The 21,468-nt window shown below is 32.3% G+C and overlaps 1 protein-coding gene across 2 annotated transcripts; it reads right to left on the reverse strand.

Annotated features, from left to right (window-relative positions):
• Positions 1-13,243: 13,243 nt before the first annotated feature.
• LOC145630216 (WAT1-related protein At1g09380-like) lies at positions 13,244-18,683 on the reverse strand. Of its 2 annotated transcripts, XM_081682468.1 has the most exons (7): positions 18,487-18,683; positions 17,593-17,655; positions 15,736-15,852; positions 14,890-15,112; positions 14,540-14,698; positions 14,083-14,234; positions 13,244-13,693 (listed from the first exon to the last, which is right to left on the reverse strand). In XM_081682468.1, exons 1-7 carry the CDS (start codon positions 18,681-18,683, stop codon positions 13,474-13,476), a joined length of 1,131 nt encoding a protein of 376 aa, XP_081538594.1. In that variant the 3' UTR covers positions 13,244-13,473. The 2 variants fall into 2 exon arrangements, with proteins under 2 accessions (XP_081538594.1, XP_081538593.1); XM_081682467.1 differs by lacking the exon at positions 17,593-17,655 and having other exon boundaries at positions 18,487-18,658.
• Between the last annotated feature and the right edge of the window lie 2,785 nt (positions 18,684-21,468).

Raw genomic sequence — 21,468 nt, forward strand, 5'->3', positions numbered from 1 at the left:
ATACAATATACAGTCCAATAAGGCAATAAGTGGCTAAAGATAAAGTTTGTTCAAACTTAAAGCAATAAAAAGCAAATTAGTATAAAGTTAGGTAACAGGAAAAAGGTTACACTTTAATTAATCACTTTCTGTGCTTATTACTGTTCAATTTTGTTGCAGACTTTGCACTTTTGCAGCCACCCACAAAACAACTTGCTTTGAATAACTGATTACTGCAACAATTGCACGCACGGATAATAATGATGATTCCCCTTTTTGTTCTGTATGATTAAGGGTTTAATCATTTAACTTATGAAAATTTCTCTTAGCTTTAATCACATATTATATATTTAATAAGTAAAATTTATATCCGAGTTTGATTTATATCCTTACATGATATGAGAAAAATAATCATAATAATAATATTCCGATATGAAATATATACCAATGAGTCTCAAATTAATTAGAGCAATCTTTAATTGAATCAATAGACTTTTTTAAGTACTCCCGCCCCTTTTTCATAAACATCTTCTCAATTCTCAATCGTTATGACTTGGTATATAAATTTATATTACAATAGTTGAGTAGGTCAATATATATAAATACATCCAGAGATAATAACTATTGAAGTTATATTTTTATAGTGAATATGACAAGCGATTAAAAAATAACAGATGAAGTAATATATAACTTTATGTCGTATTTCATTAAAAAAAAGTAATGTTGTATTCCATAACGAAGTAATCTGTAGTGACGGCTATTAATTTATAATTTCATCAATATACATCAAATAATTAATATATTATTGTAATTATAATATATAACAATGAACTATAGTAGTTTAAACAAAAAGCGTCCTTAATTGAATTGCCTAGTATTTCAAATGAAGAATGTATGTGGTTTAGGAGGTTTTGGAAGTCACGAAACAAAATTATTTTTTGTTTAAAAATAGTGAAAATGAAAGGGAAATAATATAAATTAAATTGAGATCATATGAATGTCAAAATTTCAAAATCTAAAATAAATAAAATGTTCATGGAGTCGACATCAATCTACCGACGTGAGAGAACATGTTTTAGCATTTTATTTGGTTTGGCACCGTCCCTCCTCTTTTGCCCCCTAATTAATTTTGATATGACGCACGGCCATTGCACCAAAATTCACTAAAAACAAATGAGTATTAGAAATAACGTTAATTCATCAACCCTAAATATATTGAAGGTTATTTTATAATTAGTACCCTTTTTGATATTAATATTTGTGGAAAAATAAATATTGTAGATTTTATAATCAAGTATCACACAATTTCATACCCTTTTTGATAGTATGAACATTATCCCTTATAATAACTTTTGTTTATTTCTTATTATTGTATCCAATGTATTAGCAATACTCCTTGTGAGAAGAGTCTTCTATTATTCATTATTTTTTCTTATCTTAAAAAAAAAAAAAAAAAAAACGAAGAAAAAGAAAAAAAAAAGAATATTTGAAAGATTGAAAGCCTAAAAATTTATAAATCAATACAAAGATTAATCTTATAAATTTACATCAAATGTATGGAATCATCATTGCATTATTCAAATTTAATTTTAATACAAGTTTCATCAAAATACATAATCAACACATCTTCATTGGAACTCATATGTTCGTTATATAAGTAGTAAATAAATTTCTATCAAAACTTCATACAAGTAGCTAATTTTAACACGTTTCATGTCTTTTAAATACTTACTGCTGATAATTAAAGATTAAAGCATATAGTCAATCCACTAGCAGTAAAATCGATTTTTAGATTTTTTTTAATTTTTTCAAAAAAAATCAATTTTTAGATAGTAAGTGTGAATGTGTGATAATAACATTATCATCGAAGAATATTGATAGATCGTGAATCACATTTTCTGCCCGCATGCACGTACATAATTTGCTTGCTGTCTTAATCATAGGTGCATTACACCAAATTTAGTCATCCCATTTTATAATCACAAAAAAGAAAGTTAAGCTACCTTACAATTTGATTTTGTTGAAGACACGTCTGAATTTCTTGATAAATTATTATTAACAAACCCAACCTTCATTTTCTTAATTAAGACAAATAATTCCGAGTTGAACTTTGACCGCTAATTTCTCTTGCAATAACGAAACTAGCAATTTATCTAGGAGAAAATCTATAGCTTATATCATTATATTTTGGGGTAAATTTTTGGTCTAAGTTTAATCTCAATAAACAAAGAATTGACAAGTATTTAGAAATTAAATTACAGATGTGATATGTAGAACTGACACGCATTGAAAATGGCTAGAGTCAAAAGTGAGTCTCTCTAAATTTTAGAAACAAATATTATATACCTAAATAAGGCTTAATGTTCTTACATATCTCTCAAATTCTCATTTAGCACTCATAAATATAGAAATGACAAGCTTGCAAAATTGTTGCACAATCTAAAATAAAAAGAGTAGATTGAAGATCGAATAAGTCCTTTTACTCCGTATTTCAATGAAATTAGAATATTTTATACACAAAGAATTTGAACCCGTGATCTAAAAGTTGGATACCTTATTACCTTACCAACTTCACTTCCCTAAACTAGTTTGGTGGGAAGATTACTCAATTGGTAGGGTTATGGGTATAATGGTTGGATTACTCCTAATCTCCCTGATTATGACTCCTTATGACCTTATGCAATCATTTTATCTAATAATATGTATTCAAATGGAAGTGTAATGTGCAGAATTGCATACAATGAACAAAACACAATACAAGTAATAGATACTTTTTTTTTTTTTGACAGGAAGTAATAGATACTTATTGCTTGTAAATATTCTAGAATAATAATGGGCCAACAAGAAAACAATTGGTTTAATATTGGGCTTTAGGTGCAAATTGGCTTAGGCTAGGGATATTTTAATAAGGCCTGCCCTCTACATATAATGGGTCTGGCTTGACAGTCAAACAAGCACAATTTAGTATCCAATACAATGGAGCTGCCGTGGGCCCAATAATACATAAAATCTCTTTAGGCCTTAGCCGAAACCTCCAATATTTCTCAAAAAGCGTGGATATTAGCCTTTAATTTTAGAATTTTTAGAATTTTTTTCACCCAAAAATAAAAATTGCCAAAATGTTTTCCATGTTCCCTAATATCCTCCGGGAGTCCAATTGGATTGGTGGAACCATCCAATTTGCCTTTAAACGTCCAATTTACCGATTTATAACTTGCACCGATCTCATTACCTCAAGCTTACCACGAACATTTATGACAACATATAATGATCATATATGGTTCCAAACGGCATTATATGACCCCGAAGTGTATCCCTAAAAATTTCATTGCTTTTCGACACCGGGCCCCAAAACCTCAAAAATTCTCAAAAAGCGTGGATATTAGCCTTCAATTTTGGAATTTTTTGACTTTTTTTTGTCCGGAAATAAAAATTGCCGAAATGTTTACCATGGTCCCTAATACTCTCTGTGAATCCAACTGGTTGGGTGGAACCATCAATTTTGCCTTTAAACGGCCAATCTACCGATTTACAACTTGCACTGATTTCATTAATTCAAGCCTACCACGAACATTTATGACAACATATAATGATTATGAATGGTTCCAAACGGCATTATGACTTTGAGATGTATCCCCTAAAATCTCAAGCCTTTTCGACACCGGGCCCCGAAACCTCCAAAATTTCTCAAAAAGCGTGGATATTAGCCTTAAATTTTGGAATTTTTTGACTTTATTTCGCCCGAAAATAAAAATTGCCGAAATGTTTACCATTGTCCATAAATCCTCTGGGAGTCCAATTGGGTGGGTGGAACCATTCAATTTTCCTTTAAATGGCCAAGTTATCGATTTACAACTTCCGTCGATTTCATTAACTCAAGCCTTTTCAACACCTTGCCCCGAAACCTCCAAAATTTCTCAAAAAGCGTGGATATAAGTCTTTAATTTTGGAATTTTTAGACTTTTTTTCGCCCGAAAATAATAATTGCCGAAAAGTTAACCATGGTCCCTAATACCGTTCGGGAGTCCAATTGGGTGGGTGGAACCATCCAATTTGCCTTTAAACGGCCTATTTACCGGTTTATAACAAGCACCGAGTTAATTAACTCCAGCCTACCACGAACATTTATTACAACATATAATGATCATATATGGTTCCAAACGGCATTATATGACCCCGAGATGTATCTCTTAAAATCTCAAGCCTTTTCGACATCTTGCTAGGGATGTCAGTGGGGCGGGTCAAGTAGGAGACCCGCCCCATCCCCGCCCCAATGGGGCGGGGATGGGTCTCGGTTTGGCGGGTGGTGGGGCGGGGATGGGGATAAAAACCATACCCGCCATGGGTGATGGGGCGGGGGTGGATTTTAAGTTGTACCCGCCCCATCCCTGCCCCGCCCCACCCGCCCCACTTCGTACCCGCCCCATCCCCACCTCATACCCACATCTATATATCTTTTAAAGCAAAATTACATACTTTTATTCTATTTATAAAATAATTACATAAAATACAATATTAATTATAATACTTTGTACGACACTTATATTATAACTCAAAATGTGTATAGAATGTTTAATTTTATAATTCGTATTAATTATGTAAGATTGTGTATTTGAGATACGGAATTAGGTGGATCTTGGGTGGGGATTAGGCGGGTATTTGGTGGGGATTAGGTGGGGATGGATATCCAAGTGGGGGGTGGGGCGGGGATGGTTTTGGAGTTGTACCCGGTGGGGCGGGGATGGGGATGAAAATTGGACCCACCGCGGGGATGGGGATGGGGATGAAAATATTAGGCGGGGATGGGGATGGGAAGGCCAACATCCGCCCGCCCCGCCCCATTGACATCCCTACATCTTGCCCTGAAACCTCCAAAATTTCTCAAGAAGCGTGGATATTAGCCTTTAATTTTGGAATTTTTAGACTTTTTTTTCGCCCAAAAATAATAATTGCCAAAATGTTTACCATTGTCCCTAATACCGTTCGGGAGTCCAATTGGGTGGTTGGAACCATCCAATTTGCCTTTAAACGACCTATATTACCGGTATATAACTTGCACCGATTTCATTAACTCAAGCGTATCACGAACATTTATGACAACATATAATGATCATACATGGTTCTAAACGTCATTATATGACCCCGAGAATGTATCTCCTAAAATCTCAAACCTTTTCGACACCAGGCCCTGAAACCTCCAAAATTTCTCAAAAAGCGTGGACATTAGCCTTCAATTTTGGAATTTTTTGACTTATTTTCGCCCGGAAATATAATTTTTTTTTTAAATGTTTACCATGGTCCCTAATACCCTACAAGCATCCAATTGGGCGACTGGAACCATCCAATTTGCCTTTAAACGGCCAATTTATCGGTTTACAACTTGCACCGATTTAATTAACTCAAGCCTACCACTAACATCTATGAAAACTTATAATGATAACATTTGGTTCCAAACGACATTATATGACTCCCAGATGTATTCCCCAAAATTTTCAAGACTTTGCGACATGAGGCCCCAAAACCTCCAAAATTTCTCAAAAAGCGTGGACATTAGCCTTCAATTTTTGAAAATTTTGACTTTTTTTCGCCAACAAATAAAAATTGCCGAAATGTTTACCATGGTCCCTAATACCTACCGGTAGTCCAATTGGGTGGGTGGAACCATCCAATTTGCCTTTAAACGGCCAATTTACCGGTTTACAACTTGCACCGATTTCATTAACTCAAGCATACCACGAACATTTATGACAACAAATAGTGATCATATATGGTTTCAAACGACATTATATGACCCCGAGATGTATTCCCTAGAATCTCAAGGCTTTTCGATACCGGGCCCCGAAACCTTCAAAATTTCTCAAAAAGCGTGGATATTAGCCTTTAGTTTTTGAATTTTTAGACTTTTTTTCGCTCGAAAATAATAATTGCCGAAATGTTTACCATGGTCCCTAATACCGTTCGAGAGTCCAATTGGGTGGGTGGAACCATCCAATCTGCCTTTAAACGACATATTTACCGGTTTATAACTTGCACCGATTTCATTAACTCAAGCCTACCACGAACATTTATGACAACAAATAATGATCATATATGGTTCCAAACAACATTATATGACCCCGAGATGTATCCTCGAAAATTTGAAGACTTTTCGATACCAGGCCCCGAAACCTCAAAAATTTCTCAAAAAGCGTGGAATTTTTTGACTTTTTTAGCCCGAAAATAATTTTTTTTTGAAATGTTATCATGGTCCTTAATACCCTCCGGAAATCCAATTAGGTTGGTGGAACCATCCAATTTGCCTTTAAACGACCAATTTAATTACCAGTTTACAACTTGCATGGATTTCATCAACTCAATCCTATCACGAACATTTATGACAACATATAATGATCATATATAGTTCCAAATGACATTATATCACCCCGAGATTTATCCCATAGAATTTCAAGACTTTTCGACACCGGGCCCCGTAACCTCCAAAATTTCTCAAAAAGCGTGGATATTAGCCTTCAATTTTGGAATTTTTTGACTTTTTTTTGGCTGTAAAAAATTGCCGAAATATTTACCATGGTCCCTAATACCCTCCAGGAGTCTAATTGGGTGTGTGGAACCATTCAATTTGCTTTTAAACTGCCAATTTACCGGCTTACAACTTGCATCGATTTACCGGTATACAACGACCAATTTAATTAACTTGCACCGAACCCGACTTAAACCAAAATTGACCCAAACCTATTTTAACCCGTTAAAACCCAAATTTAACCCGACTTGTTACTAATCGACCTGAATTTAACTCGACCCGTTCCTAACCCGACCCGAATTTAACCTAACCTGTTACAAACCCGACCCGAAATCAACCTGACTTGTTATTGACCTGAACCAAATTCAACCCGACTTGTTATTGACCTGTGGGGAATAGTTTCAAGCCTTTAAAATCCCACTAGCTTGAACCCCACTGTGATCATACACTAAAGTACGGTGGCGTCCAAAAGGGAAGAAGATAGAGCAAAAGAGTCGCCAACAAGTTTTTAAGGAACTTGTAAACCGTTCACGAGGTGAAGGTTACACCCCTTAACGATCCAAGAGATCGTCAACTCCATAAGGTCATGAACCAAATAAGGGTTCGGGGATGATGGTACAAATCCAACCTAAAAGAGATTGAACCTGCCCTAATAATAGGCCTCTACTTTATTCTGCTCGTATTCATGTGCGCTTTCTGATTAACATACAATCAATAGGATTAACCCTAAACCTGTTTAATCTATGTTGGTTGAATTTAATGCACAAATAAACTATTATTGGCGATCACTTGAATTATAATCAAATTAACCCTAACAAGATTATTAATTATCTTATTAAGCGTGGTTGCAAGTACCAATTCCCTTTAAACATGCATAAAAGGTGATCAAGCAATAAAATAAATATCAAGCAACATAATAAATAAATAATCAATATCATGAATAATAATTATAATAATCATAATCATAATCATGTTAATATTAAAGCATAATAGAAATAGCAAGATCCTAGGCATGATACTAACAAGATTAATAACAAACCCTAGCATGTCACTAAGCAATAAAAATCAAATCTTTAACCCTAACATGATACTAACATGAACAAATATTAGGAAGAGAATAAAAGGCATCATAGCAATCATATTTAATATTAAAAATACCCTAGACATGATACTAGGAATCAAAATAACAATCTAAGCATGATTTCTACATCATAAATCAATTAATCAATTAAAGTACTTACTTGGATGCCTCGTACCTCTTTCTAATAACAAAATACACACGTTAGTAACTTCAAGGAAAATAATAATCAAAACAATTAAATTAAATAATTTAAATAGAGATTTGGGACCAAACCCTCAGAAATTAAAACCTTTCACGTCTAGGGCGAAGGCAACTTCGAATATGGCTAGGTGTTTCTAGATCTTGTGAATGCGGAATTTTGTATGAAAAAGCAAGAAAGAAAGAATGCCAAAAGATTAAGAATTGAGAATTGATGAAGATTTAAGAATAAGGAGAATTCGTGAACAAAAACGGAGTTTTTGATACGATATTTATAGAGAAAATCATCCAAAAAAGATAATTTATCAAAACAGAGTATGAAGACCACAAATCCACCTTGGCGCCAGGAACTGTGGCTAGCGCCAGGCGCCAATTCTGGCGTCTGGCGCTAATCTTGATTCCAGGCGCCAAGGCCTGGGGTTGGACGCCAAACCGGATTTTAACGCGTTTTCGAAAATCTGATAATTTTACCGTACTGGAAGATAAAATAATATAATTTCGGTCGAAAATGCTATTTGATCTAATTAAAACTCTGAAGAATCCTAATTGAATTAAAAATGATAAAACCTTCTAGAATGTTCTAGAAGACTAAAACCATTCCTAATTACATTAGGAATGATAAATCATATTAGGCCCTCCCCTAGATCATTGGACCGTACTTAAAACTCAAACCGGGCCCAATTTTAGTAAATTGGCCATAAATTCCTCAATATTCATCGGAATTGGGCTTATAATATATCGTTGGAAAGGTCTTTGCAAGCCCCATCCAACTACACCACTATTGGACCCATATTATGGACCAACCAAACTAGATTGACTGTTTTCTTAAAAATAAAGTTTTCAAAAACAGAGAGAAGAGAAAAGAAAAGAAATAAAACTTTCCGCAACACCAGACCTTTCCACACTTTCGTTTCATTCGATTATGATTCGACGTGAAAGGTACTCATCACTGGGTTTGGTTTTGGGGAGACACAAATGGGTGTCTACATGACCCGACCAGAATTTTACCATACCTATTACTTACCCAACCCAAAAATTCAACCCGATCTGTTACTAACCCGACTTGAAATTAACACGACTTGTTATTGACCCGACCTAAATTCAACCCAAATTGTTCCTGACCCGATTTCAAATCACCTTAAATGCAATTTAGACCACCTTATTATTGTTGACCAAAGCATTTTGTCTTGGGAGACCAAGTAGGTCCAGGCCAGCAAAAGAAAGGAGCATCATCCTCAAATTTAAGAGCTACATATAGTATATATTTGTTGTATGGTCAAAGGAGATAATTATCTTCCTAAATTATAGACTATAGTTCCCTAGTATATATTGTCATATATATTATATTCAAAGGAAATAATTATCTTGATAAAAATGATAATTATCTATTTATTGTTAGTTTAACACGAATATGACCTGACTTGGAAATGACCCGACCTGATTGTAACCTGCTAATTACTGATTTGAACATAACCCGACTTGAATCCGAGAATGACCCAACTTGAAAATGCCCAACCTGATTATAACCTGCAAATTATTGACTTGAACCAAACCCGACTTGAACCCGAGAATGACCCGACTTGAAAATGACCCGACCTGATTATAACTCGCAATTATTGACTTGAACTGAATCCGGCTCAAACCCGAGAATGACCCGACCTGATTCTAACCCGCAAATTATTGACTTGAACCAAACCCGACTCGAACCTGAGAATTACCCTAACCCTTTTTAACCTGTGAAAACCCGAATTAAACCTGACCTATTGTTCACCAGACCCGAATATAATGTAACCTGAACTGTTATTAACCCGACCTTAACCCGACCCAAACCCGATAAGAAGTATGACCCGACGTGACCCGACTTAAGCATGACCCAACCCAAACCCGACCCGCATAGGTTATGGAATTAATCTGAATTGACTCGACCCACTCTTACCCGACCCAAACCCAACCCGTTTACCCGACCCAAATCCGATCCGCTAACCCGAATTGGCAGCTCTAGCTTTAGTAACAATCAAATACAGTATTGGATTTTTGTGTATGTATAAAATGCAAAAAAGTTATACACTTAATGGCGTGTTCTCTTCAGCTTATTAAATTCAGTTAAGTTCAGCTCCAATCACTTTAGCTCAATTTTTAATTTTCTTCTCTCATAAACAATTCATTTCAGTTCAATTAGCTCAATTCAGTTCAGTTCAGTAAATGAGAACATGCCCTAAGACTTTAAGTCCTTAAGAGTGCTTCTCTCAATGCTTTATAAGAGTATTTCTCTCAATGATTTATCTTAAATTAATACATATAGAATATATTATAATATGAATACTTCCACCGCTCTACAAATATTGCAATGGAAAAATGGAAAATAAATTCATCTTAAAGCACAATTTCATTGTTAAAGATTTTGAATTGATATAAGAGTAGTTGATGGATTATATTGAAAGTATATAGCGAATCTAATCCAATTAGACCCACATAACTATATTATTTTCTTACTTATAAATCACAACATTTTAAAACTTTGAGTGTGTAAATAGTGTCAAAATTATATACGTTTTAATATTTAGAGAGCTACAAAATCAATATATATATTTCTAGAATAAATTATAACCTAATTTGACCCCAATCCAGAACCATAAGACCAGATACCCGATTCTGCTCACCACTAGACTCAATACCTCAAATTTTAACTTCTGAGAGCTAAGACCATAATACCACAAGCAAACAAATAAAAAGATAGGCAAGAAACAAAAATAGATGAAAGACATAATTGTCTAGGAACATAATAAATGCTCACAGTAACAGAGTCACAGCTGTATGTGCATCCCTTATTTCACATCACATGATCATTTCCCTTTGTACAAGACATTCCGTTACACCCTTTCTATCATCTTGCATTTATTTTCTTTAGGCTCTTCCCATACTTTACCAAACACATCAATATTCAATAATAACACACCAAATCATATAGTATACCTTATATATATAAACATAATCTCTTCATCATATACATTATACTCCATATCTTACAATGGATGAGTCTAATAAGGTAAGAGCAAACTACAAACAGCATAAGAAGAAGATGTTGGCACGAAATCGAGGCGCTAGGATAAGTTTTTCGGCTAACTTGCCTAGTGATGTTTGTGGGGTTTGGGCTGATAACACTATGTGCGCGGTATTATACACGAAAGATCCTTACAAAGAATTGAAACGATCGATACTCGAGATGGTTCGAGAGGGTGGAGTTTGTAATTGGGGGGAGATGGAAGAGCTGATATACTGTTACATTGCTCTCAATTCCTCTGATGTTCATAGGATCATTCAGGATGCTTTTCTTAGCTTGTTTAGCTGATCAAAGAGCATATAGTACATAAATTTAAGCATGTTTTTGTTTAACAATTATGTAGTGATCTGAGTGTAAGCTCATTGTTAGATTGTAACTAAGACTACTTGAACTTGTAGAATGCCTTGTTCTGCTATTTTAATAGTACATTATATTATCATATTATGTTCATTTAATTTGCTTTGGCTACCAGGCGTATGCCTTGTTCTGATATTCTTGTGTCAAATACTTATTTTAAGTCTGTTACTTGGTCTCATGTTAAGCGAGCGAGAGGGCAACTTCGTTGCTCATCTTATTTAGATAGGTTAGTTCCTTTCGGTATGGAATAAGTTTGGGAGAATCATTGTCCTAACAAGGTTTCCTCTTATAGTCTTATGTACTAATGGACTCTTTGTCCCGTGATTAATACTAGCACTGCTTCCTTTTGATTAAAACTTTATGAACAAGTTAGACGTTTGTATCGGTTTCATAAGTACCTATTGTTAAATATGTTTATCAATCAATTATTTCACTATGCCTTCAAAACAAACACTCATAAATTTGATACAAAATGTACTGTGTACATAATCACTACACCAAAATAGCAGCATTTTCAAACATAAGAGCATCCAAGGTTGACAATATATTGAGGAGTGATTTGATGAGTGACCATTAAAATTTAACACGAGTCCTCTTGTTTTTGTCTTGGTCTTCCATTTTTCTCTACCTTTTTGACCTTGTTAACCATTAATATAGGGCTTTTTGAGTAGATGGCTTTCGATCCTTGAGTTACAAAATTGGTTATCTAAGATGGTCCCAAAATCTATCTACCACATGCATGCATAGTTTACAACTTGTGCTTGTAAATAGGTTAGCTATTACTTCATTCGTTGCACCCATTTAAATCATGTAGACCCCCTCTTAACATTATTTGGATCATATCATATCTACTACTCTGACACTATATAAACATGCATACATCTATCCCACGAATATTATAATATTACTTATCATCTAAGATTATATTCTCTTTACCTTAAAAAAGTAATTCAAGGCTAATCATAGTCGATCAACTCAATCAGATATAAGATATGGTGACATATCTTATAAGATATGGTGACATCAGAATTAATATGACCTAATACGGTCTAATAAGTTCATATGCATATATGTTATGATTCATATGCATATATGTTATGATACCCTCCGCACAAGCTCGAGAATCATACCTACTTCCTCTGTTCTTTTTTACTCGACCTGTTTCTTTTATCACGCTTGCCAATTCAAAACTTTAAGAATCAATAACTTAAATTTTCCATAAGTAAAAATTATAAAAGTTATATATTATGATAATACTTATTGAGACGAATCCAAAAAGATCATACATGAATATATTTTTCCTTACATATTATTCACAAAAGACGGTCAAAGGAGGAGTGGTGAATAGTGTAAAAGTCAAAGCGGGTCAAGTAATAAAGAACGGAGGAAGTATGTCATAAAAAAAGAACAAGTAAAAGAAAGAGCAAGCTTCATAGATTTGTTTGGAGTTTAATGGAAGCAACGAACAAAACTATACACATTCCCCATGCTCATCCTTCCAAAAATAATACTGTACTATCAATTTCTTGTGGTTTATAATAATGGGACCCTTTACCTTCAGTTTGCCCGTATTAGTGTATCCTAGATCTACTCAGGAAAGATGGAGGCCCATCTTCCTTAATTGAAATTATTCTTACCATAAAAACAAAATTAGGTCAGCATGTCATATTCTCTTTAAAATTTGCCTATTTTAGGTTTACGAGGCATATAATTGAAATTGATACCAATGATTTATATAGGAAAATCGTTCTTTATTTCACATGATAGATATAGGGAATATTATGTTTAGAGTTTTAGACGAAATGTATACGATTTACTGAAAGAATTAGATGATTGCTTAGCCAATTTCATAAAAAATGAACCCCATGTGACTAAATTATGTTGGACGATGCCAATGAATTGTATATGAAATGGATTAATGATATTTATGAAACATGTTAGATTGAGTTTTAAACGATAACATGTGGTTTATTGAAAGGTTCATATAAAATGGTTTATTGAAAGGTTTATTGATCACGCGTTGTCTGATCAAGAAGTTAAATGTATGGGCTAATGTGCCGATGATATATACTTATATATTAATTAAGCCCTTAATTGGAAGAATGGGTACATAATTGAAGGTTCAAATCCTAAACAAACAATTATTTTAGTGCACTAATTTAACTCAATTTTCTCATATACCCTATTGTAATACTGTCTATAGTTTCCTTGCATCTAGCTAGTCTACTTACTACAAGAGGATGTGCTAATAATAAAAGAAAAACTAGGCTAAGCTAGTTAAACAGATTGTTCATGATCATTTTGAGAGACATGACTAATAGGTGATGCAGTTGGAACAACAGTTGCTGACATTTGTGACCTTGCTAGCTCACTGCTTTTGGCTGTTTCTCCTTCATTGTTGCTTGATTTTGGCAGGGTTAATTTTGTCTTTTTACCTGTACCACTACCCCATAAGAAGGCATACAAGCCCACTATTATCACCAACATACCTATCAAACTGCATTGGAAGTTAAAAATGTTACTGAAAATTATTATTTTTTTATATGTTTCATTGTAATGTAAACTTTTTTTTATTTATTTATTTATTTATTTATTTATTTTTTTTATATAAAAAGTAACCATGAAAGATTGAAAGCCAAATATAAGTACTCGTAAAATTTTAAACTATAAAAGGGACCGTGATAATCATATTTATTCATAAGGTAGTATTTCCGCCTCTTATATTGACATATATATACAGTGTGACATAACAGAAGTCGATATATGAATGGAAGTACATATATCACTATCCTATAAGACATACATGTCACAATTAATTGTATCATCAATATTTTCCTTAGGATCCAAATTAAGAACATAAAAAGGAAAAAGAGGTCAATTTGTTACCTTCCACTTCTAAGCTCTTGACCAAGAGCTGAGACTTCTATAATGGCTACAAATATCAAAGCTAACGGATTAAACATGGCTGGAAAAGTGGCACCCTTGCTTTTAACTGTCCATGAGATCATACAAAATGATGCTGCCGATGCCAGTACTCCCTGAAATTGTCAATTAAAATTTGGTCTATTCATCGTGTAAAATAATAAAATAATATATCCACGTGTAATAAAAGGTTAGTGATAGTAGAATTCAACTCGATCTAACACAATAAATAGTTAGATTGGACACACGAGAGATTGTTCATAAAAACAGAAGATTAATACTACCTCCGTTACATATTATTTGCAATAATTAGACATTTTTCCTCTTTATTTTATGTCAAATCGTTGCAAATAATGTGTAACGGAGGGTCGGAGGTAGTAGCTACGTTCTATAAAAAGGAGAAAATTTTCAAGGTATATACCGAGTAAACAATTGTAACTAGTTGAAGGTTCCACCCAAGCTTCCATGCACTTGAACTCCTGTCTAAGAAAACGCCAACAATTGCTCCTTGAATTGATGCTGATAAACATGTTAACATTGTTGCCCAATACTTTAGTGGAAATTCCTTTAGCAACTTTGCCTGAAAAAATACATCAATTTATTAGAAAGCCCCAAAAAAAGGGACTAATGCAAGTAACTTATTTATGAAGCCGGCCCGATGGGCCATAATCCTTGATCCAACTAGTTGATATACATGGGCTTGTAATATGGTTTGTTTTATTTATTTGTTTTAAATTTAACATTATAAAGCGCTGTCACGAGAAAAAGTACCTGCACAATGAACCAGAGAGCGTAGCATAAAATACTTGTACCAAGTTTGATAGTGCCAATTTTGAAATCTGGCTTGATTATTTTGGCATCCTTAATTGATTCATGACCGACAACAAGTAAGCTTCCTCTGTATAGACTAATGATGATGGCTCCTGATAAACAGAAGATCGTTCCTATAACCCTAACAATTCCTTTGATGGTCTTCAAATTAAGTTTCTCCAATCTACATCATACGATCAAAGTCACATGCAATCTACATCATATGATCAAAGTCACGTGCAATGTGCCAATGTTCACTAAAAATCAGATTAAGTTTCTGAAATGGATCAATGCATACTATAGTTCATGGAAAAACTTACTAGAAATTAAAAACTACTTGTAATAACATGATCAGAAATGTTCAAAGTCACATGCAATGTTCACTTAAAGCATATTTATACACCATAATTAAGTTCATAACCATATTATTTAAATATATTATCGTGTAATTTTGTTGAAACAAGACATATATACTTAATTAGAGATTGGATCCTAGATTTTCTTTTTCGTTTTTTGGAAGCAAGATTGGATCCTAGTTTTGATCAAGACAAATTTGCTTTTGAAAAGTGATTAGTTAAAACATAAATTAACTTAATGATTGATTAATTTAGAGGTGTAGTCAAAATTTGGTGTGTACCTTGAAATAGCTTTATCTTTTGAGAAGATAAAGTAGAAAACGTTTAAAATTTGCAAAAAAAGTAACGTACTATATTACTATTAGCATGCATGCTTTAAAGTATTTATTATTATAATACATGTGTGCATGCAAATATCATGCATGTATAAAATAAGTTAATGTAAATTTACCTTGTAATGAGGGAGAAGATGAAAGTAACAACAGGGATTAAGTTGAGGAAATTGGTGGCGTAAGTAGCTGTTGTGTCACGAAGTCCATAATAGAACAATCCCATCCCCAAAATTATCCTGCATTATTTTATACCACAAATTATATGCGAAGTAATTAACTCGTTATAAAATTATGCAAAACACATTTCAAATTGACTAATAAATCATACTAATCATATTAATTAGTCTGTTCATATTTTATATATACGCCTATCTTTAAGCTTATTTAGAAAACGAGCTAAAAAGTTGTAGCATCTTGATTATTGTTAGTGACAAAACATTTTATGTGTACCCTTGATAACAGATAACATTGCATTGAGACTTGAATTTAAAATAAAAAGGCAGCATATTATGAGAAATGCGATGTAGCAGGACAGCATTATATTGTGAATTGTCATTCAAATTGCTAGTAATAACTAACAACACATATGAGAACAGAAGGTACTATATTATTCTTAGTCATTTCATGACGTAAAACTTTAAACTGACCAAATTTGATGTTTTTTAGTTAAACTACGTACGTAGAATGAGAATATTAAGAAACAATCTTACATTTTTGACCGAATTGTTTAGCATTTAGCACAAATGCACAAGTCACTCAAAGAATTAATACCTAGACATGATCACTGCTTCAATAGTACTGATAATATATATGGTATACTTTATTTGCAAAATTGAAATTAAATATCAATTTCCACTTTAATCTAAAAATAACATAGTATTATTATCTATCAAGATGATGAATAGAATATGGATGGTAGACTACATAATTTACTTTGTAATTCTCCCTTTGAAATTGCATATAGTTCAAACATACATGGCGAATGGGTGAATTATACATCATAGGATAGACAATATATACTTATTACAGATCATAATTTACTCCGTAATTCTCCCTTTATTCCTGAATAATTGATGGTTATTACCTAGAAGTTGCACCAATAATATCTTCTTAGTACTTTAAGCATTGTCTACCAATAATTGATGAGATAAAGGTTAAACCTTATGATATTAAAGGTTCATACCACGTACTCTAAACATAGATGAAGAATGGAAAAATAAAATAAAATAATAAACATTGAAATGACACTAAAAAAAGTCATAAAGCTAAGAAATATAGGAATATGTCCAAATAAAATAAATAAACCTATTTTTGTGTTTGAGAATCAAAAGAAAATCAACAAAATGTGTTTTTGATTAGTTGGAAAGAGAAATATAACGTGTCGCATATGATTTTTAAAGGGAATGTCCTTTGTTCTTGCCTATTGCCAAGTGCCCTACTACCCTAATTAACGTAAATCACTTGGGTATCTTACGCAAAATTCTTGGGTTGGTTGCCTATAATATTTCAATTGTGACTGAAAATATGTTTATGGTAAAATGGGTCAAAGAAAATGGCCACTTTTTTTTGGTTAATTTTTTACTTTATTTTATTTTAAATTTGATTTTTTTCCCCTCAATTCTTTAATTTGATATTTACTCCATAAGCCCGCATATAAATGTAACAACTATTATAATAAATCTGTCTCTATTTTATTATCTCATTTATACATTTTCTTTATTTCGATTTGACTCATATGAGTCCAACATTTTTTTTTTCACTTGTATGGAGTATTTTTTTTTTAGCCTCAAGGGCGGATGATGAGAATCGATCCCAAGATCTCTTATAATCGGGAGAGGAGTTCTAACCACCTGAGTCATCCCTCACTCTCACAGAATATAAAATTATGTACTTATACGGAGTAACAAACTAACGATGGGTGTTATTACACAATTTCCCAATTTATGGTAAAAGAAAGTTGGTGAGGAGCTGATTACCCGGATAAAGAACTCAAAAAGACCCAAACTCCCGCCATCAAGGTTAACTTTATGTTACTTCCCCTGCAATCACAACATTAAACTCAAATTATCTATTAACAATTTAACATTTAAAAAAATGCATGTTTTAATCGTGGATAATTTTACTATTATTATACAAACTTATTTTTATGGTGTTAGAATTAGCCCATACATTTTTTTTTTTTTTTTTAAAAAAAACTTCGTAATAAGTTAAGCTTTAACGTTGGTGAAAAAGCTTTGTCCAAACTGATTTTAGTATACATCAACAATGTTTTCTTTTGAATTCTAATTGTCATAGCAAAATTACAAAGGTGGGACGCAACTGTAACGTTATCACCTTCCAATCCTAAAATTTGTACTTCTAATTTCTAAATAATTAAAAAAAAGTATCAATAACAAATGTCATACATATTTGACATTTGCAATATTGATACTATGACCATATATTCATATGTATTAATGTATTTCTTTCTATAGCTCTCATTTCCATATCGGAATTTCATACGTAGTAATTAATGCAGTACAATACATTGGCAACTTCAAAATCCCATAATTACTCCCTTCATGCCACCTTTCCCATAAATTTCCAATTTTAAAAATGAAAAATGAACTTCCTTACTAAGAGGATTCTCCTAAAACATACTAAGTTACCTCATTTTATCCATTAACACCATATTCATGTAATTACAACATGTAACGCGTTCGAAAAAAAAAAAATTAAAATTACTTGAAATTTGGACTAAAGTTGCACCAAAAAAAAAAATATTTAAGTTGCACCCAAAATAATTTATAATAATTGCATTAAAGAAGAAAACATAAACAAGAAATGAATTAGATTGAATTAATATAATTAAGGGGGTTACAAAAGAATACCTTTCAAGATAGTATGCAAATGGGAAAATACAAATGGCAGCAAGAAGATGACGATACGCAATTAGAGCAAAAATGAAAATTCCTTGCGTTAATATCATTTTTGAAAGAATTTGCAACCCGGTTGATACCAATTGCACCATCAACATACCAAATATTGGACCCGAACTCGAACCCGAAATCATTTTCTTGTAATTCATCGTTACTCTGTTTTTTTTTTTTTTTCCTTCTTTTTATATATATTTACTCTGGTTCTTCTCTGTTTTCTCTCTCTATTTTTGAAAGAGGAAAAAGAGAGAAAAGCATTTACTTCTCTAACTAGCGATAGCTTCACTCTTTATATAAAGGAAAGGGGGTTCTTCGGGTGGTAAGTGGAGAATTAGAGAATTTTAGTATCGAAATAATTTAAGGGAATAAAACAAAAGGAGAGAGTTCCTTTAAAAAAAAAAAAAAAAAAAAAAAAAAAAAAAAAAAAAAAAAGGAGAGAGTCGAAAAATTAACCACAAGAAAAAACCCCGACAAAAAGATCATTTAAGGACAAATTAACTAAAGGATAATTAAAAACAAACGAATTTGGCTAAATGTTAGGAAAAGGAAAAATGTAATTTAAAGTAAGTTTTTAAATTAGTGATTTCCAAAATTATAAAAGTTTTTTTTGTGTATATATGTTTTTATGTGTGTATATATATGCATAAAAACATGTTAGGGTGTGTACCATTTTACTAGGGTGTGTGAATGTGTTCATATTTATAAGGGCCTAATGTATGCTTAATGTGCAATTGTGCATAGTCACTATCTTTATTAATTACTTTCCTATGTTAAACAAATCATACACGAGCTTTTTATGGACCTTTTTTTCATCCCCACAAATCTCACCCAACAAATTTTTTATATTTTTTAAAAAAAAGTCCCAAAAAAATAAAGTTACCACGTGGTGGATTTTTATATTATGATTGATATATTGCTATTTTTTCTTGATTTTGCAATATTTTTAGTTGTAGTTTGACTAGATTTTTCAGAATATCATGTAAGTGTGCAAGTTTTTCTCAAAGTCACAATTTCCTATATAAAGGTGAGTAAGGTTTTGGTAAAATTATACTTTGAATTTTAATAATTATGTTTCATTGGAAATTAGATTCACACTTGATTATTTATCTGGGTCCGTTCAGTTCAGCTCCAATCAGTTCAGTTCAGTTCATTTCAGCTCCTAAACTCCTTCATTCATAAAATATTCATTTCATCTCTAATCAGTTTAGTTAAGTTCAGTTCAGTTCATTTTAGCCCACTGATGTAAATGTGAACAAAATCTTAATATTAGGACTATAGGAGTAGTTGTTTAGTACTTTAAGTTTTATTGGTCAAGGTACTCAAGGATGTCTTTAATTAAAGGTGAAATTTGCAAAGTAATGTACAACAAAAGTACCAATTTACAGATTATGGGCGTGTTCGGCAAAATATAGCTGTGAAGGTAGCTGTAGCTGTGAAGGTAGCTGTTAGCTGTGTAGGTAGCTGTTAGTTGTCAACAAGCTGTTAGCTGTGAAGATAAATAATTTAGATATGAGTGTTCAGTAAAGTAGTGGTTGACTAGCTGTTACATATAAAAATCAATATTTTATTTTTAAAACTATAGATTAAATTTTCAGCAGCTACTTGAAAAGCTACCTCTAATTTCAAAAGCTAATGTTTCTAACTTTTCACAAAAGCTACTTCCACCACTAAAAGCCACCCTAACCACTACTTTGTCAAACACTCACATTTTTTGTTGAGTAGTGGTTTGATCAAGTCAAACCACTAAAAGCTACCTAAAAGCTACTCAAAAGCTAACGCCGAACACGCCCTATAACTTTTTAAGACTTATTTTGTAAATTATAACTTCAAAACACATAACCAAATTATTCCAAACTTCAAAATAATTCAAAATAATTATAAATTATTCCAAACTTCAAAATAACCAAGAGTATATTACAATAATCAAATAAGACTATCCTAACTTTTTGTTACCTTTTCTATATAAAAAAATAAAAAATAAAAAATAAAAAATAAAATTATTACAGTATGTTTTACTCTAGTGTGCAATATTTTGGTCACATTTCAATATTTCAGGGTACTTCTTGAAATGTTTGAAGATTGTTCATTGTTGAGAGGTACAGTTGTTAAAACAAGCATAATTTTCACCAAAAAAAAAAAGCATAAATAATAATCACTGCTCGTATATTCGTATCACATAAAGTTCATATTGAATTTTGTTTATCTTTATTTTTATTTTATGCAAATATGTCTGAATTGATGTTTCACATTGCAAAAAAAAATTCCATAGTTATATAGAGTACTGCCATAAATTGCCATTAGTTTCCCTATAATGATAAGGTGTAACAATTTGTCTCCTAAACAGGGTAGTACAACACTCAATCACTCTCTTAGTCGATGTTACGCATAACAGATTAACAGCCAGATATGTATATGAAGTATATTTCAAGCCAAAAAAGGTAATACCCTAAGATTTCCTTGTAATTTAAGATTTTCAATTCCTACCTCTCCCACTTAATTATTCTATGCTACTTATGTTACAGAGTAGTACATCTTAAAAACTGGTGATCACATTATGTTGTTTAGTTTCCCAAATAATGTATGCATTTACTTGGAATTTATTTTAATTAGATATTTGCAATGAATTAACATTTCAATGTATGTGAAAGTGTGACAAAAATACAAAATGGTTCAATCCAACAGAAAAGTTTATTAGCCAAATAATCTACTATATAAAGCCATATTTTGGGCTTCAAATCATTATGCATAACTAGTGCAGTGTAATTAGTGCTTAGAAATACATGTAAAGACTACAATTACATGGATATTTTGCATCTAGTAACCTATATTATACTTGCTAAGTTACTAGTTCTATCTCTAACCATAATGTATCTTTCATTTTTATACATGTGTTTACATATTAGAGTGGATTTTTGGGTACTGGTGATTAGTGGTGGT

Source organism: Chenopodium album, chromosome 5 (assembly GCF_948465745.1).
Source record: "Chenopodium album chromosome 5, dcCheAlbu1.1, whole genome shotgun sequence".
Taxonomy (NCBI): Eukaryota; Viridiplantae; Streptophyta; class Magnoliopsida; order Caryophyllales; family Amaranthaceae; genus Chenopodium; species Chenopodium album.

Coding starts and splice junctions, on each gene's coding strand:
- LOC145630216 (XM_081682468.1), bottom strand. CDS start 18,683: ATGAATTACAAGAAAATGATTTCGGGTTCGAGTTCGGGTCCAATATTT. Junction 17,656..18,486: donor TTTGCATACTATCTTGAAAG/GTATTCTTTTGT, acceptor TTGTGATTGCAG/GGGAAGTAACATAAAGTTAA. Junction 13,694..14,082: donor CAAGAGCTTAGAAGTGGAAG/GTAACAAATTGA, acceptor CTTCCAATGCAG/TTTGATAGGTATGTTGGTGA.